This window comes from Hydra vulgaris, chromosome 15 (assembly GCF_038396675.1).
Source record: "Hydra vulgaris chromosome 15, alternate assembly HydraT2T_AEP".
Taxonomy (NCBI): domain Eukaryota; kingdom Metazoa; phylum Cnidaria; class Hydrozoa; order Anthoathecata; family Hydridae; genus Hydra; species Hydra vulgaris.
Window position 1 is genome coordinate 57,019,108 of NC_088934.1, and position 16,241 is coordinate 57,035,348.

Consider the following 16,241-nt stretch of genomic DNA (forward strand, 5'->3'; position numbering starts at 1 on the left):
AAACACTACTCAAGTAATGTTTCATAATTAAAAAGATTTTAACAGCAGTATGAACATATTATAAAAATGTATGAACATATTTTATTATATTTACGGATTATATGTTTAATTTTTTAAATACACTTATAAAAAATTTTTTTCTTTAACTTTTTTAAATACTTTTCTCTCTTTTTTTATTTTATCTTCCCTCTGATGATCGTCTGAAATCGTCAGCAATTTTTTGTACAAAAATCAAAAACTCAAAAATTATTGCAAACAGAAAAACCTTTGAACTGACATTTTTTTTTACTAATTTTGTAAAATAATATTGCACTTCAAAAAATTAAGTGTTCTCCCTCACCCCATTATTTTTCTCTTTTGCGCGCACTATCTCTCTCCTTTCATCACTTTGTTTAATCTTTTGTTCCAAAAACTATAATAATTTATTCTTGCTGGTCAAATGAACAATCAACGATTGATGGCGGAAAGATGTGTTGCAAGCTAAAAAATGAATTGGGATAAATTTGAACAAAATAAGATCTATACAACGATACATTAGGTTATGAAGTTATGTTAGAAAGTTGGGTTAGAGTTTAATTATTAATTTTGTGTATATTAAGAAATTCTACAAATTATGAATTTTTTATGAGCGACCCTGCTTAAACTATTAATGGCTTTTTCTGAAATCAAGTGATATATGTTTGATTTTGAAATCTTTTCATCACCAACTTTCAACACCAACTTTCAACAACAACATAAAACCTGTTTCTTCATATTTTCAACGCCAAAATTTCTTCATACTTTGTTCAAAGTTAAACTAAAAAATCGACGCAATTGTTTTTGATAGCATTACTGGTGAGATTCGTTGTTGTAAGTTTTGAGTTTTATCTATATTATTTTAACCATATTATTTTATCTATATTATTTTAACCATATTATTTTATCTATATTATTTTAACCATATTATTTTTACTGAGATATAACATTTACCTATGAGTTTTTTTGGGTATTTCAGTATATTTGAAATTTACTATCAAACTAAACTTAATATTTAGGAGTATACTATTTTATTATTATAAGGCATTTTGTTTATTATTAGGAAATTGATATTTAGGAATTTATTTTTATTTATTGTAATTTGATTGGAAACTGGTTTATTTAAAACTTAAATAAAGACTGATTTTTCCCAATTATTTTGGGATATTTTTTAACAATCCTTTAGGAAGTTAGAAATAATTTTATTTAACTTATTTCTACAAACGATATCTTACATTTTTACAATAAAAATATCTTATATAATCTTAGAACCGGAAAAAAGATTAGGGTTAGTCTTTGAACCCAGTTAAAGGTTAGGGTAGAATTAGTTTTCGAACCCGGTCAAATCAAACAAAAAAAAACAATTCTACTAATTACTTCGAAACAACTGCAAATTAAACTTTACCTATTTTCAAAATTTTTTTTTTCTGAATATCCTTAAAAATCCTAAATAAAAAAAAAATTTATTATTAAATATATTTAAGAAATTATAAAAGCCAAGGTTCAAACGGTTGATGTTTTAAGATCAGAAAAGTTTTAAATTTTTATGCAAGGCAAAAGATTTTATAGAAAGAAGTGATAAATTCTTTAATTTGACATCGATTTTTATTAATTATAAAATTTCAAATAAAGTTTGACAATAAATGTTTTAGTTTGAATTAATAAAAGTAAAAAGATTTCTCAAGCCTAATTGTAGGGCCAAATGCATTTTGTGTTAGTTGGTGCTACTGTATTAGATTTGCAATCGGGACAATAACAATTAGTGTCAGTCGACCCAACAGAATTGTTTACATAGCCATGCCAACTACATTCTGCAATGTTTGGCACAGTTGCATTAAATTAGTAAATTAACTGAAATTTGCGTTATATGGTTCAACAAAAAGATACTTCGTAACACTAAATTACAAAGTTAAATACCTAATACTGAATAATATTTAAATATGTTTAAATATATAAATGAATAACTATTTAAATATGAATTAAGTTCCGTTAATTAAGTTGAACTTGAACATCAGAAATTAAAAATTGGATAAAAAATGCAAAAGTTCTGCAGAAGCTTTATGCTCATTCTGTTCAAATATATTTTTATAATACTATTGAAGAAGTTCAGATGAAGAAGAAGAAGAAGAAAAAGAAGAAGAAGAAGATAAAGAAGAAGAAAAAGAAGAAGAAGAAAAAGAAGAAGAAGAAGATAAAGAAGAAGAAAAAGAAGAAGAAGAAGAAAAAGAAGAAGAAGATAAAGAAGAAGAAAAATAAGAAGAAGAAAAATAAGAAGAAGAAGAAGAAGAAGAAGAAGATAAAGAAGAAGAAGAAGAAGAAGAAGACGAAGAAGAAGAAGAAGAAGAAGAAGAAGAAGAAGAAGAAGAAGAGAAGAAGAAGAAGAAGAAGAAGAAGAAGAAGAAGAAAGAAGAAGAAGAAGAAGAAGAAGAAGAAGAAGAAGAAGAAGAAGAAGAAGAAGAAGAAGAAGAAGAAGAAGAAGAAGAAGAAGAAGAAGAAGAAGAAGAAGAAGAAGAAGAAGAAGAAGAAGAAGAAGAAGAAGAAGAAGAAGAAGAAGAAGAAGAAGAAGAAGAAGAAGAAGAATAAGAAGAAGAAGAAGAAGAAGAAGAAGAAGAAGAAGAAGAAGAAGAAGAAGAAGAAGAAGAAGAAGAAGAAGAAGAAGAAGAAGAAGAAGAAGAAGAAGAAGAAGAAGAAGAAGAAAAAGAAGACGATAAAGCAAAGATGTTTATAAAACTATTTTTTATTCAAAAATAAACTTAAAATGTAAACAACACAACAATTATACAAATTATACTTTATTACAAATTATATTTGATATTACTTGTATTTGATAAACTAATTTGTAATGTTTAAAAACATTTCATTTATATAAATATATTAAATATATAATATAACCGTTTATTTAAAAAAGTAGAAATTCAAAATTAAAAATTTATAAAATGCATTTGATTAATTATTAACAGCAAATAAAAATTATTTTTAACAAAAATACGACAAGAGCAGACAATTTTTTTTTATATTAACAAACTTCACTATGATTTTTTTTTACTGATAACGGAATCAGAATAAAATAAAAACAAATAACATAAATAACATAGAAAAAATAAACAACAGTAACAAACATTTCATGTATTTGAAGTTTTAAATCTATCAAGTCTACGGTTAGCCTTAACAAAAATTTGTTGACGTTAAAGTTATTTGTATTTAAGCCCTCTAAAAATGTTGAAAAAGTTTTTCAACATTTTTAGAGGTTTAGAGGAAAAAACAGGTATAAGAATATCTGGTTGTGAATTTTTTTAACTAATGGAACTTTTGGGTACTATTGAAGCATGATTTTCAGACAAGCTATCTGCCTACCATGTATATATATATATATATATATATATATATATATATATATATATATATATATATATATATATATATATATATATATATATATATATATATATATATAAACTTGAAAAATGATATTTAACCAAATAAATTCAAAAATAGTCAGAACAGTGAAACAAATAGAAAATCCAGTAATTCTTTTTTCTCACAACGTTTTCATAAAAAACAATATAATTACAAAAAAAAATTACTAATACAAAATATTTTTTCATATATTAAAACTATTAGCACTAGAGGCCTTTCAAATAATCATCAGTAGTGCTGTTTTTAGTATTATTACAAGATATTTGTATTAAAAACAAAAATAACTTAATTTTCATATTGTTGCTATGGGTAACTATTGATTGTAAAAGATTGAATTGTAATTATAGACAGGAAATATCAATTAAATGTATCATGTTTTTGTTTGTGCAAATGCTTTTCATATGATAACAAAAAACGTTCGTTGTTAAGCTCAAGAAAGATTGTGCGGCCGTGGCGCAGTGGTTAGAACGCTTGCTTTATAAGCAGGAGATCCAGATTCGAAACGAGCTTTGGGCATATTTTCGCGTCACGGTAAGGAAGGAGGCGTGAACTTCCTGGTTAAATGCACTTCCGCGGTGCTCTGTGACAAGACCGTTAGGACTTCTTGGGGCACCTAAAATAAAAAAAAATAAAAAAAAAAGACGAAAAGTTGGAAAAAAGGTTCAATTACACTTTTGTAGGCACGTTGACAAGTATAAGCATGGTTGTCAAATCGATCAGTTGATAAGCCAGTTCTGCAACTAGAAATATGTCCGTTTATACGTAATCTTAAATTATTAGTTTTACCAGTATATGTTTGTGTTTTGCATGTTAAACATTTTAGGTAATAGATTACATTTTGCTGTTGCATGTGATGTGACTTTTCACTTTCCAAATGGTACCGTTAGATGTTTTTAAACTTATCTACTTCTTGAAGGTATAGTTTGCAAATTTTGCACCGAATATCTTTTGAATATGCCGATCTTCTTACTAGTTACTTCAATATTTGAAAAATTAAGTCTTCTTAGTAAGTTAGGAGGTTTTTTAAAAGCTAATACCGGGAGAATATTAGAAAAAACATTTTAAATTCTTTCCTTAATAGATACATGTGAAAATGATGATGACTGTTATAGTTTGAATAGTCATGGGTGTTAGTTTCTTTATAGTAAATGTCTGTTAGAATTTTATTATAATTTTCAAGAATGATTGCTATGTCTAAAAAGTTAATTACACTGTAGGTACTATCATTTTTTATAAATTCCTTTCCAAAATCTATTGTAAAACCAATAGAGTCATTTAATTCAGTTAAAGAAATTTCAAATTTTCTGATGTCAAGATGTTTCGGCCATATTATGAAATCATCATTATTATATCAAAAATAAAATTTCTTTATATTATTTACTTCATGGTTAGAAAAATACTGAGGTAGGATTATTGGAAAAAGATTTGTCTCTTCTAGGAACCCGATAGTAAGGCATGCATAATCTGGTGCAAAATCTGTACCCATGGCTGTATCAGTTATTTGGTGAAATAATTGTTTGTCAAAAATGAAATTATTGTTATTTAGAATGAAAGATGCTGACTCAATTATAAATTCAGTTGTAAATCTTTTATCTATCAAATCTTTATAGTTATTTATCCAAAATTTTAAGGCTTCTAATCTAAGATAATGTGGAATGCTTGTATAGAGGTTAACAATGTCACATGTCATTATACGACTTTCTGATTCAAGCTCTCTTGGAATTTTTCTGAGAAAATCCCAGCCATCTTTAATGAAAGATATTTGTTTCTTTACAATAGGAGACAAAATTATATGGAGAAACTGGCTCAAATGAGATGTAGGTGAATTTATTCCAGCAATAATTGGTCTACCTTTGAAATTTTTTGGTGGTTTTATTTCAATAAATAAAGAGTCTGACTCTTTTACCTTGTCAATAATTTCTTGACATTTGTGAATTTTGGTAATAACATAGAAATTACTTGATTTCCATTTAAAGTTTGTGACATATTTTATCTCATTTGTTGTAAGGCATTTATGTTTATTTATCAAACTAAATAGATTTCTAAAAACCATTTTATCAGATTCCGAATTTATTTTTTCATATGTAGTTAGAGATAAAAGATGGTCTTGATGAAAAGTTTGTTAATATAATATGTTGAATCCATTATAACTGGTAATTATATTGTTTTTAATAAAAACATAGTAAGAAAAAAGAATTACTAGATTTTCTATTTGTTTCACTGTTCTGACTATTTTTGAATTTATATATATATATATATATATATATATATATATATATATATATATATATATATATATATATATATATATATATATATGTATATATATATGTGTGTGTGTGTGTGTGTGTGTGTGTGTGTGTGTGTGTGTGTATATATATATTTAGGTCTCAACTAGCTCACCATTAGAAGTTGAGTATTGGTTTAATTGCAAGTTTGTAAATGAGTTTGACATCATTTATCCAATATCTGGTGGAAAAATAAATATTTTTTAACAAATATTTAAGCATTGATCTTTTAATATGAACAGCAACATCATTTAAAAAAAAAAGAACCATTTTAAAGTGGCTCTCTAATGTGCTCTGCCATACGCTTAGAGATGGCGGCTCTCAATAAAAAAATAAAATAAAACCATGTTAAATCTATGTTTTTTTTTTTTTACTTATGCAATACTCCATAGATATTTATAAGATATGGTAGATAAAAAGCCAATACTCATTATAAACATTTTTTATGTAAACTCAGGGCTTTAACAATTTTGAGGCCTCAAAATTGCGCTAATTGCCTATAACTCTGTTTTTAAGTTAGATTTTCACCGTATTTTCTTAATTTATTGTAAGTATACTTGTATTTTTAGGTACTATACTAGATAAAGATTTATGATAATTAAAAAAAATTATTATATGTCATTTTCACTTTAAGTGAAAATGAAAAAAAAGAAAAAAAAAATCAATTAATGTGGACTTTCGAAACATGATATTTAGACAGGCCGAAATGTTTACTTTGCCCATTTTATTATTTTTAGATCTTAGTCAATAAATCCTAACCCTTAACTGTCATTAATCAGGTGAAATACTCTCTGAAAAGTATATAGTTTGTTTTATTTTCAAGTTTAAAAATGCTTTTAATACCATTAGGTCAATATTTCCAAAAATTTAAAAATTAGTATTTTTGCCTGATTTTTGCAGAAGTCGCTCTTCAACGTGTTTAAAGCTTGAACAAATAAAATTATAAAGTTTTTTTAATTCTTAATTTTAATTTTTGGAGTTTTTAATTTAGTAAAAAAATAAAAAAATTTTAATCATTGTTTATAATCATTCAAGTTTTTGATTTTATTTTTATTACCATTTTCGCTTATTGATATATTTTTTTTAATTACTCAAAGTTACATAAAAGTATGTTTATTACCCCTAACATTATTAATTGAGTGTTGAAAAACCTATGGAATAATTTTTCTAAAGTTTAACAAGTACCTTTTAAACAATTATTTAACTTAAAAGTTCAAAGCTAAAAAAATATATATATATATTTTCGTCATTGCAATCCGAACAAATACTAATAAAAACGTATCGGTTTAAATTCCCCTCGGTAAAGTGGACGGGAATCTGACTAGAAACCCTCGGTCATAATTTGAACCCGCAAAGTTCGAAAAAAATAAGTTACACAACAAAATATTGCAGCCAAACTGCGTACTCCAAACAAGATCAAAGTAAGATTTTTGTAATTAAATTTTTTTAGCGATTAATGATTCAATTGTTGTATTACTATTTGTAGTGAAGTTTACAATTATATAATTATATACTGCTTAAAAGAAAGTATTTGTTTTTTATCAATGTATTCCATAAATTTCTTAACATTTTTGGAGTGTCTGAGACAGAGTTTACTTATCGCCATCAGAGACAGAGTTTACTAACTGTATTTGTGCAATTAATAGTGAATAAAAATGAAATAGTACAACTAGAAAAAGTTAGGGGATAGTAACGTTAAATGCAAACTTTAGAACTACATCCCATTAAATTCATACTAGAAATAATGGTTCTGTTATAATTCTTCCATAAATTAACTTAACATCTTGCACATAATTTGTTTCACTAAATGGATGCAAAAATTAAAACAGTCTTCTAGTGTTATAAATAAAAAGGAGTTACAAAACAAGTTCCTCAAGGGGGAGGAATTTAACTTATGAGTTTTTAAGAAAATCCTAGTACTTTTTAACTTGTTTGTTTGAGATTTACATCGGTTTTAAAACAACACAGTGTGCAAATGACATCTACCATAATTTACCATAAAGCAAATCTAGGCAACTGCCTAGGGGCACCAACCAAATAAGAACCCCTAATTTTCTACTTTTAGTAAAAAAAATATATCAGGCACTTTTATTTTGTTCTCTATTGCATAATTTGAATAAGATTTATTTGAATTTTTTAAAAGTATTTCTTTGATTAGTATAAATAAACAACAAAAATTTTGAGAAATTAAAGGTAAGAAGTGTTGCAAAAAACTCATATTGCATAACTTAAATAGGGGGCCACTAAATAAATGCAACTCTGCATAAGTGCAAACTGGCGTAGTTACAAACTTGCATAAAAGCAAATTGGCATAAGTGCGAAGCAGTTGCAAAAACTGACATTAGTGCAAACTGGTAAAAGTGCTAATGAAGTTAAGTTCTATGAACGCACTTATGCCAAAGTGTGTTCATAGAGCTTATGCAAGGGTTTGCAACTGCTTCACACTTATGCCAATGTTTGCAAATTTATTCACTGCACTTATGTCATTCAAACTTTGCTAGTTTTTGTAAATGCTTTGCCCTTTTGCCAGTTGACACTTACGCCAATGTTTGCAAATTCTTTCGATTCACTGATCTCATTTTTACTGATTTCTTTATATTTATCAGTTTCTAAAACATGGCCTCTAACCTTGCCCATATGACTGCATTCAGCCAAAAACCAACAAGTAAATGTGGTAGATAATTATAATAAGTTAATCCAAATAAGCAAGAGACAATTTTTGTATTTTACATATATATTTAAAAGACTTTTTTTGAATTTATGTCACAGTAAAGTAAAATGAAATATTGCCATTTCTGATAAAACATAGTTTTCACCAAGGTTTAATTATTAAGTAAATAAATTATTTTGATATCTTGAGCAGTTTTTTTCTTAAGCAAAATGGTCAATCACACCTTTAACATTACTTTTTTTAAGAAAAACATTTTAAATGCGAAGATCTAGAGCTGACATGCGTTTCTGTCCACTATTAGGCCTGCATCATTCCTTCACTCTTTTTAAAGATAAAAAGGATCTTTCTCCAGTATAATTTGTAACAGCAGCAGAGAAACATTCTTAGAACAAACACATTGACATAAGAGAATATGCATTTAACTTTCTTTAATCAAAGAACCAGTATGGGTAGATTTATAAATTTTCTTTGATGTGCAATATGATCATTACAGAATCCATATCTCAAAGTTGGAATCCAAAACAACTACAAAAAAGACCAAAAGCTTGCCTTTGCCTTTTAAGCTCAGCAAAAGGTCCGTAATGCCATTAAGCATAGCATTCATTTACCTTTTCCTTGTGAAGTCTAACGCATCAAACGACATCAATTAGTCACAACAACGTTTGCATGCTCTTTTCCAAAACTTGATTTAACCTGAAGATCATATCAGCTACCCTGTGTACCTCCCTGTTTTTCCTGTTTAGCAAAGAAATTTGGCAAAACAAAAATGTTATTTGAACTTGTCAAGTGCTCTTTTTAAATCAATTTCACAGGACGTCAAATAAAAATATAAATGTAGTATATATTTAATTTAAAAACAGTTATTTGTAAAAGCAAATCACCAAGTAGCTGCATGAATTCTTTACAAATGTTAGCTGGTCAGGGTTAGGGTTAGTTAAAAAAGTGCTGCTGCCACTACTTTGGTCTACGTGAGTGTTTGTATGTTTAGTTTGAAATAGGTTGTATTCAGCTAATAACTCTAAAGAGACAAATGCATGATCTGAGACTGATCTGATGCATATTGCGTAGGAAAAAACAATAATTTATTAGATTTTTGTTAATAAGCCTATATATATATATATATATATATATATATATATATATATATATATATATATATATATATATATATATATATATATATATATATATATATATATATATATATATATATGTATATATATATATATTTATATATATTTATATATATATATATATTTATATATATATATTTAAAAAAAAAGATTAAAGATATAAATATACCTTGTCTTCTTCCGTTGTTTCATCACATTGTGTCAACAAGTTTAAAAACAAATATAATAATTTTTTCGCTTGTTAGATGTCCAGTTCATAGAAGCTAACTACTTCTACTGTAGGTTATTTATAATAATAAATAATAATAATAAAGTTTCAAAATATAATGAATAGATTCAAGATATAAAAATATATTTAAAAAAGTATAATTTTGTAATTTTTTTTAATCAAAGTTCAAGGAATCAAAGTTTTTGCAATCAATTTAAAAAAATTAGATACCTTGTTAGCTGGCCTTTCTGAATGCCCTGACCCTACAGCAAATGCCTATGCTGGAGATAGATTAAGACAGGTCTGCATGCTCTTAAAGGAGCATGACTAATAATTCTTAATTCTCATGTTGACTGATGACTTCATTCCCTTTCATTGTAAAACTACAGTTCGAATCTTTGACATCAAATTACTCTTGCGTGCATAATGCAAGAGGTGGGAGTTTTAGTCAAGATCTATTAACTGGGAGAAGAACTTAATGAGTGGGTGTGAGAATGTAATTTTTTTTTACAACTGCCGACTCGTTTCTATGTTTTATGGTAACCCTTTTGTATAAATTTTTTTTTTGCCTACCTTATGTCAACCATTTTTTTGCCTACCTTATGGTCGGCAATTTAAACACACACACACAATAAGTTTTGAGGCCGGTTTACACTAATTAAGATTATCAAAAACATTAAAAAGTTATTATAAATGTTGGAACTTAGTAAGTTTGGTGTGGGAGGGAAGACTTTTCTTCGATACTTTAAAGTATAGAAGAAAATGTCATCCTATGTTAAAAGAAATGCTTGTCTCTAATAAAGTATAAGTAAAGCCTAATTGAGCATCAGTAGAGGGACTAGTATATTAAAAAAGTTGTACATCAAGTCATTAATGACCATGTGATAAGAATTAATATATCATAGTTTCATAAAAGATTATATTTAAACCTATGACAAAAGCACTAAACATTAGTTAAAGAAGTCCAGATATCATCAAAATTAAAGAATTTACAAAAACAAAAGTAAATCCTGTCCCCTTCTCTTGAAACACTACTAAATTTGTCAAAAGTTATTTTATATTGTCTACTATTGATTGATTGGTTTCAAGGTATTTGTCCAAAGAAATTTGTGTTGGTGGTTTAAACAGCTTACAAGTTTGACTGGAAAATCCAATAGGTCTGTAGTTTCCTTCATTCTATCTATTACTGCATTTAAATTGCTTAACAAAATTAATGCTTCTCCAATAATATGGCACAAAACTGTCATCAAGTGACGAATTTTAAAATATAATGGAATACAAATTTCATCTTGTATAGCTGTTAACAAATAAATGAATAGTTTTACCTAATAAATTAAATTAATTTTAGATTTTGCAATTTAATAACATAATAATTACGCTAACAATTACTGTTAATTACTGTTAACAAATACTATTAATTACTGTTAACAAATAAATGAATAGTTTTACCTAATAAATTAAATTAATTTTAGATTTTGCAATTTAATAACATAATAATTACGCTAAAATTTCAAGGAACTCATATTGAGCATTATATATTTTGCAAGGGTTAAATTAAGTGATCACAAATTATTATTATTATTTAAATTTATTTAACACATAATTTAGTATGTTTAGAAGGTAAATATTATTACATGTTATTAAGATATTTGATATCTGGAAAAATTTCTGGTTCTCAAAGTTTCAGTTTCAAGCACTTGAAAACAAATGCCAATTTTAAATCTAGCAATACCAGTTTAAATGTTGACCAACAATCAAGGATGTTACCTATGAATTTTGATTGTTGATCAACAATCAAACCTAATGAATTTTGATTGTTGGTCATAAAATGATCACTATCTCATAATGTATTTAGATTTTAAACATGGTTTACCAAATTGTGTTAATTGCTAAAAACTATAGATAGATTTCTAACTTTAATCAATCTTGTTTTGTAAAAGGTCTGTTAATCAACATGGATTTGTAATATGGATTTTCTGTTTATAAAAATATTTTAAAAGGTTTTGTGTGTTTTCTGTTAATATATTAAGTTTTCATTTTAGAACTAATAAATAAAAAATATTCAACTGTTTAAACTGGTTTAATAATGAGGTTGCAAAAAAGATTATCAAGTGAAGGTTCATCAGATGATGATGAATCTGTTGGAAAAGATTATGATGTTGTTATAATTGGTAAGTAAAAACTTTTTATTTTTGTTTGATAAATTTATTTATTATGCTTTTATATAATAAGTTATAAGCTCATTAGTAGTTAAATTCGTGTTAGAACTTAATATATGTCAACCACTAGGGTAGCCAGCACTCCTTAAAAACTTTGAAATGTCCTGGAATTTATTAGAAAAGATCCTTGGCGTGCTTATTTTTATATTTGTATATAGCTTTATACAGAATAAATTTCTCATATTCAACCATGTAGTGCCTAGGTTTAACCTGATTGTTTTTAAGTTTTGGCATGACTATTATTATTCACATATTGTTATCATACTATTATTATCATATATATTGTTATCATATATTATTATTCATATATTGTTCAATAAGCAAATTTTACTTTTTTATAAGAATTATCTATCTATTTTTATTATTATTATTATTATTATTAAATAATTATCTAATTATTTAAACCTTTAAGGGTTTTATTCCACTTTTTTATTTTATTTAGGCAGCAGGCTATTTTAGTTATTTTAATTTTAATTTTTTTAAAAATCTTTTGATAAGACCTAAAATAAACATAGAAATGGGTTGAAAAGCAGCGAGCGAAGTAACTAGTGGCAAATAATAAGTATGAAGGATGGCTCAATGATCAGTAATAGAAAAAAAGCAAGAAAATTAAACATTTAAGAGAGTTACGTCAGATATACTCTATAGACATTTAAACAGGTGGCATTCAACATTATGGTGGATCTAGAAGGTTTAAAAAAACTATTGAGCGTGAAAACAGTCTTATTTTTTGAAGTAAGAGTCAATCCGAAGTTAAGTTATCGTGAACTCACTGACGCATTCAACGAAAACCAAGAAAACAGCCAGAGGTCAGCTCACAAGGTTAAGGTGGTAATAAAATTTGGTGGTCTTTAGAGAATTATTTAGCAAGTATTTTTAGTGATGACAGTAACTTTGAAGTAATGAATAGAAAATACAAAGTTCTTGTTAAAAGATATAAATTTAAAAAAGTATATTATTCGCTTTGTTGTATTAAAGTTGAAAATTGGTGACAAGAGTGTTGGTATTTAGGGCCACTTTAATTTTAACAGAGTAAGAGTGTGTAACATTTATACAGGGTGAATCAACCAATATACATGTATAGAGACGCTAGAGAACTGTATGTAGAACTTTGCTCATCGATCTGGCTCAGGAAGAAAGAGAAAATTACAAAAGAGGAAACACCTTGATGTAAAGTAGAAAAACTCTGTTGACCAGCCTCTCACCTGTTATCTATCCGGCTTACATTTATGTAAACTTGCATAGAATTAATTCCTCTCTAAAATGATGATTGGTGGAATTGCTGATCATAGAATGACAATAGCTCTTTTTGACTAATCTCAGTAATTTTTGGTTTTGCTATAAAGAAAGAAGTATAAATGAACATTACATGTGTTAAATAAATAAAGAAACATAAATGAACATTACATGTGTTAAATAAAGAAAGAAACATAAATGAACATTACGTTAAATGTTTTTGATATTAGGATGATAACTAAGGTAAGTAATGTTTAGCAATTAAAATGAATTTTGGTATGGTTTTAGATATAAAAATATTTATGAATAAAGATAATCAGAAAAACTATTTTCAATAATTTTTTCAGTGCTATAGTTTTAAGATTTAAATTATTAATTTGTAAATTGAAATATTATTGAATTTAAGTATATAATTTATTTTAGCATAAAATGACATTAAAGATTTTTTTCAATAAATTTTAGGAAACGGACCTTCTGCAATTCTTTTATCTTATTTTTTATCTGGAAATTGGCCTTATTACAATGGGAAACCAATAGATGATCCAATTCTAAAAGAACGACTTCGTTATGTGTCACAGACTAAATCATTGGTTCTTCAGGTTTTTTTAAATTATAATTCAATAAAATTTTATAAAATAAATTATCAATGCATAATATTTATATGCAAAAATATTTATGCATACTATAATATCTTTAAAGTTTTTTACCAACACCTTTATTAGGATTTAGAATGGCTTAGTGAGGGTATGTATGACTCTCGTACTATGAACCCAGTTAGTATTTTATTCGATCATTTATTTCATCCAAATGCTGATATGTTGACGAATGATGAATCAGTGATTGAATGGCGTTATAACCCAAATAATGAAGTACGTCATATAGTACTTGGAATGGGTCCTGCTGGAGGTTCATGGCACTATATGAATAATTCACAACTCTCTGTAAGTTTAGCCCAATGGCTTGAACTGCCTGGATATTCTTACAAGGAGTGGTTTCAAGAAAATCAGTATAAACTTCCAAATTTGCCCAAGTTATCTCCAGTTACTTCTGTCCATCCTGATCGAACCCACACAGCTTTAGTAGGTCTTTATTATATGGATTATGTGAAAAAACAAAACATGTCACAAAATTTTAAAAACAACGTCAAAGTAACATCTGTTAGACAGTGTACTCAAAATAACATTATGCATTGGTGTATTGAAGGTTTGCAGTGGGTAGATGAAACAACTACTCAAATGTTTACATTGTTTTCTGACAATGTTGCTTTAGCAGTCGGTGCATCAAATATTCCAAGAAAACTTTATATTACAGGTGAACATTACGATTTTGTATGCCACGCTCTTCCTGATATAGAAGCTATGATTAATCAAAAGTTGCCTGTTCTTGTAGTTGGTTGTGGACTAGTAGCTCTAGATGCTGTGCTTAAATTAATTGCAAACCGAATTCCTGTTTATCACGTTTTTCGACGCAGCGTCAAGGATCCAGAGCTTATTTTAAACCAGCTTCCTTCTGCTTATGCAGATTATTTGCAATTGAAGCCTTTAATGACAGGAAAGTGCTTAAACAATGAGTACTATAAACCCCTACCCCAGCACAATATTGTTGGGATTTTACCTAACAGAGAAGTAATTATAGAGCATACTAACAAGATGCTGGCTTATAAGTTACACGTTAACCGAGTAATTATTTTAGTAGGACTGTTACCAGATTTATCAATAATTGATAATTCTGATAGTTTAAAAGAAGATCCACAGAAAGAGTTTAATATAAAAACTAATCCGTTAGATATAGATTTATATACATATGAATGTCGGTCTCGAAAAGGGCTATATGCTTTAGGTCCTTTAGTTGGTGATAATTTTGTGAGGTTAATATCAGGCGGTGCATTAGCAATCACGCATGGCTTGTTCAGAAAAGAATATGATGCATTTGAAGATAGTGAATAAAGTAATGGAAATTTTTTAACTGGTTTTTTAAATATACTGTTTTTATTAGTTAGAAAATTTAATACTTTTTTTAATTATTAAAAAAATTTAGTACTGCTTTTATAGTTAATACTTATCTCAAAAGTTGAAAATCTATTCAAGTTAGAAGTACTTTTTATCTAATTCTTAAATAATACATTTTTTTTTAAATTTCAATCTCTATGGTTACTATAATTTATATATAAATTTTTATCTATAATTAAAAGAGATATATTTAACTCAACATATTTTATATATGCGTTAGATAATTTTATATATGTTATCTGCGTTATTTTATTTATAAATATGTTTTAATTTATTTCTGGCAAAGATTACTATAAGTCTTTAGTTTAAGGCCTTTTATAAATAAGTCTTTAGTTGAAGGCCTTTTATAAATAAGTCTTTAGTTGAAGGCCTTTTATAAATTTTTTAAATTTTTTTTTGAATTTTATAAATAAAAAAAAAGAAATTATTGTTTTGTCATATACTTTTCACTAATTTTTTTTTTTTTTTTTTCTTTTTCTGTTTCCTTTTTTATATTCTTATAAATTTCATTTTTTTTTTTAATCTTAAATTTAGGGCTTGTTCAAATTTGTTTAGAAGTAGAAAACCTTTTTGAAAAATTTATTTTTTTTTAGTTTTTTTTTTGTTTGTCTTTTTCAGTTTTTTCTTTCGCTTTTTTTTTTTTTTCCCGGTTTCTTCTGACATTTTATTTAAAGTCTTAATTTTAGATTTACTTTAAAATGTTTTTAACATAAGATTGTAAACAATGTATTGGTTCTTTTTTTTTTATTTTTTTTTCGAAATTCATTGATGGCGTGTATTTTATACTAAAAATAATTCTTAGTAATTAAATCAATTAAAACTTTTAAAAAATCATGTTTTGTTTATTCGTTTTTCCTTTTAAAAATAGTTACAATACAAAACAAAATGCGTTCACATTTTATTAAAAAGGTCGTCCCTAAGGATTTTTTTGCCTTCAGGCACAAGCAAAGACGTAAATAAATTTATCAGAATAAAAGCAACATTTCCATAAATAGACCTTAATTTTTCAAAATCTAAATAAATGGGGAGCTGGATCAAAATAAGT

The 16,241-nt window shown here is 26.5% G+C and overlaps 1 protein-coding gene across 3 annotated transcripts; it reads left to right on the forward strand.

Annotated features, from left to right (window-relative positions):
* The first annotated feature begins 682 nt into the window (after positions 1-682).
* On the forward strand, positions 683-16,027 carry LOC100204452 (oxidative stress-induced growth inhibitor 2). 3 transcript variants are annotated; one of them, XM_065820705.1, is made up of 4 exons: positions 683-834; positions 11,775-11,903; positions 13,650-13,786; positions 13,910-16,027. In XM_065820705.1, the coding sequence occupies exons 2-4, from the start codon at positions 11,819-11,821 to the stop codon at positions 15,131-15,133; spliced, it is 1,446 nt and encodes a 481-aa protein (XP_065676777.1). In that variant the 5' UTR covers positions 683-834; positions 11,775-11,818; the 3' UTR covers positions 15,134-16,027. The 3 variants fall into 3 exon arrangements, with proteins under 3 accessions (XP_065676777.1, XP_065676776.1, XP_065676775.1); XM_065820704.1 differs by having other exon boundaries at positions 714-849; XM_065820703.1 differs by lacking the exon at positions 683-834 and adding an exon at positions 7,061-7,141.
* The last annotated feature ends 214 nt before the right edge of the window (positions 16,028-16,241 follow it).

What these genes read in the sequence shown, in the direction of transcription:
- LOC100204452 (XM_065820705.1), top strand. Translation starts at nt 11,819, where the DNA reads ATGAGGTTGCAAAAAAGATTATCAAGTGAAGGTTCATCAGATGATGAT. An exon ending in TTATGATGTTGTTATAATTG is followed by an intron (nt 11,904 to 13,649) that starts GTAAGTAAAAAC and finishes AATAAATTTTAG; the next exon opens with GAAACGGACCTTCTGCAATT. An exon ending in CTAAATCATTGGTTCTTCAG is followed by an intron (nt 13,787 to 13,909) that starts GTTTTTTTAAAT and finishes CACCTTTATTAG; the next exon opens with GATTTAGAATGGCTTAGTGA.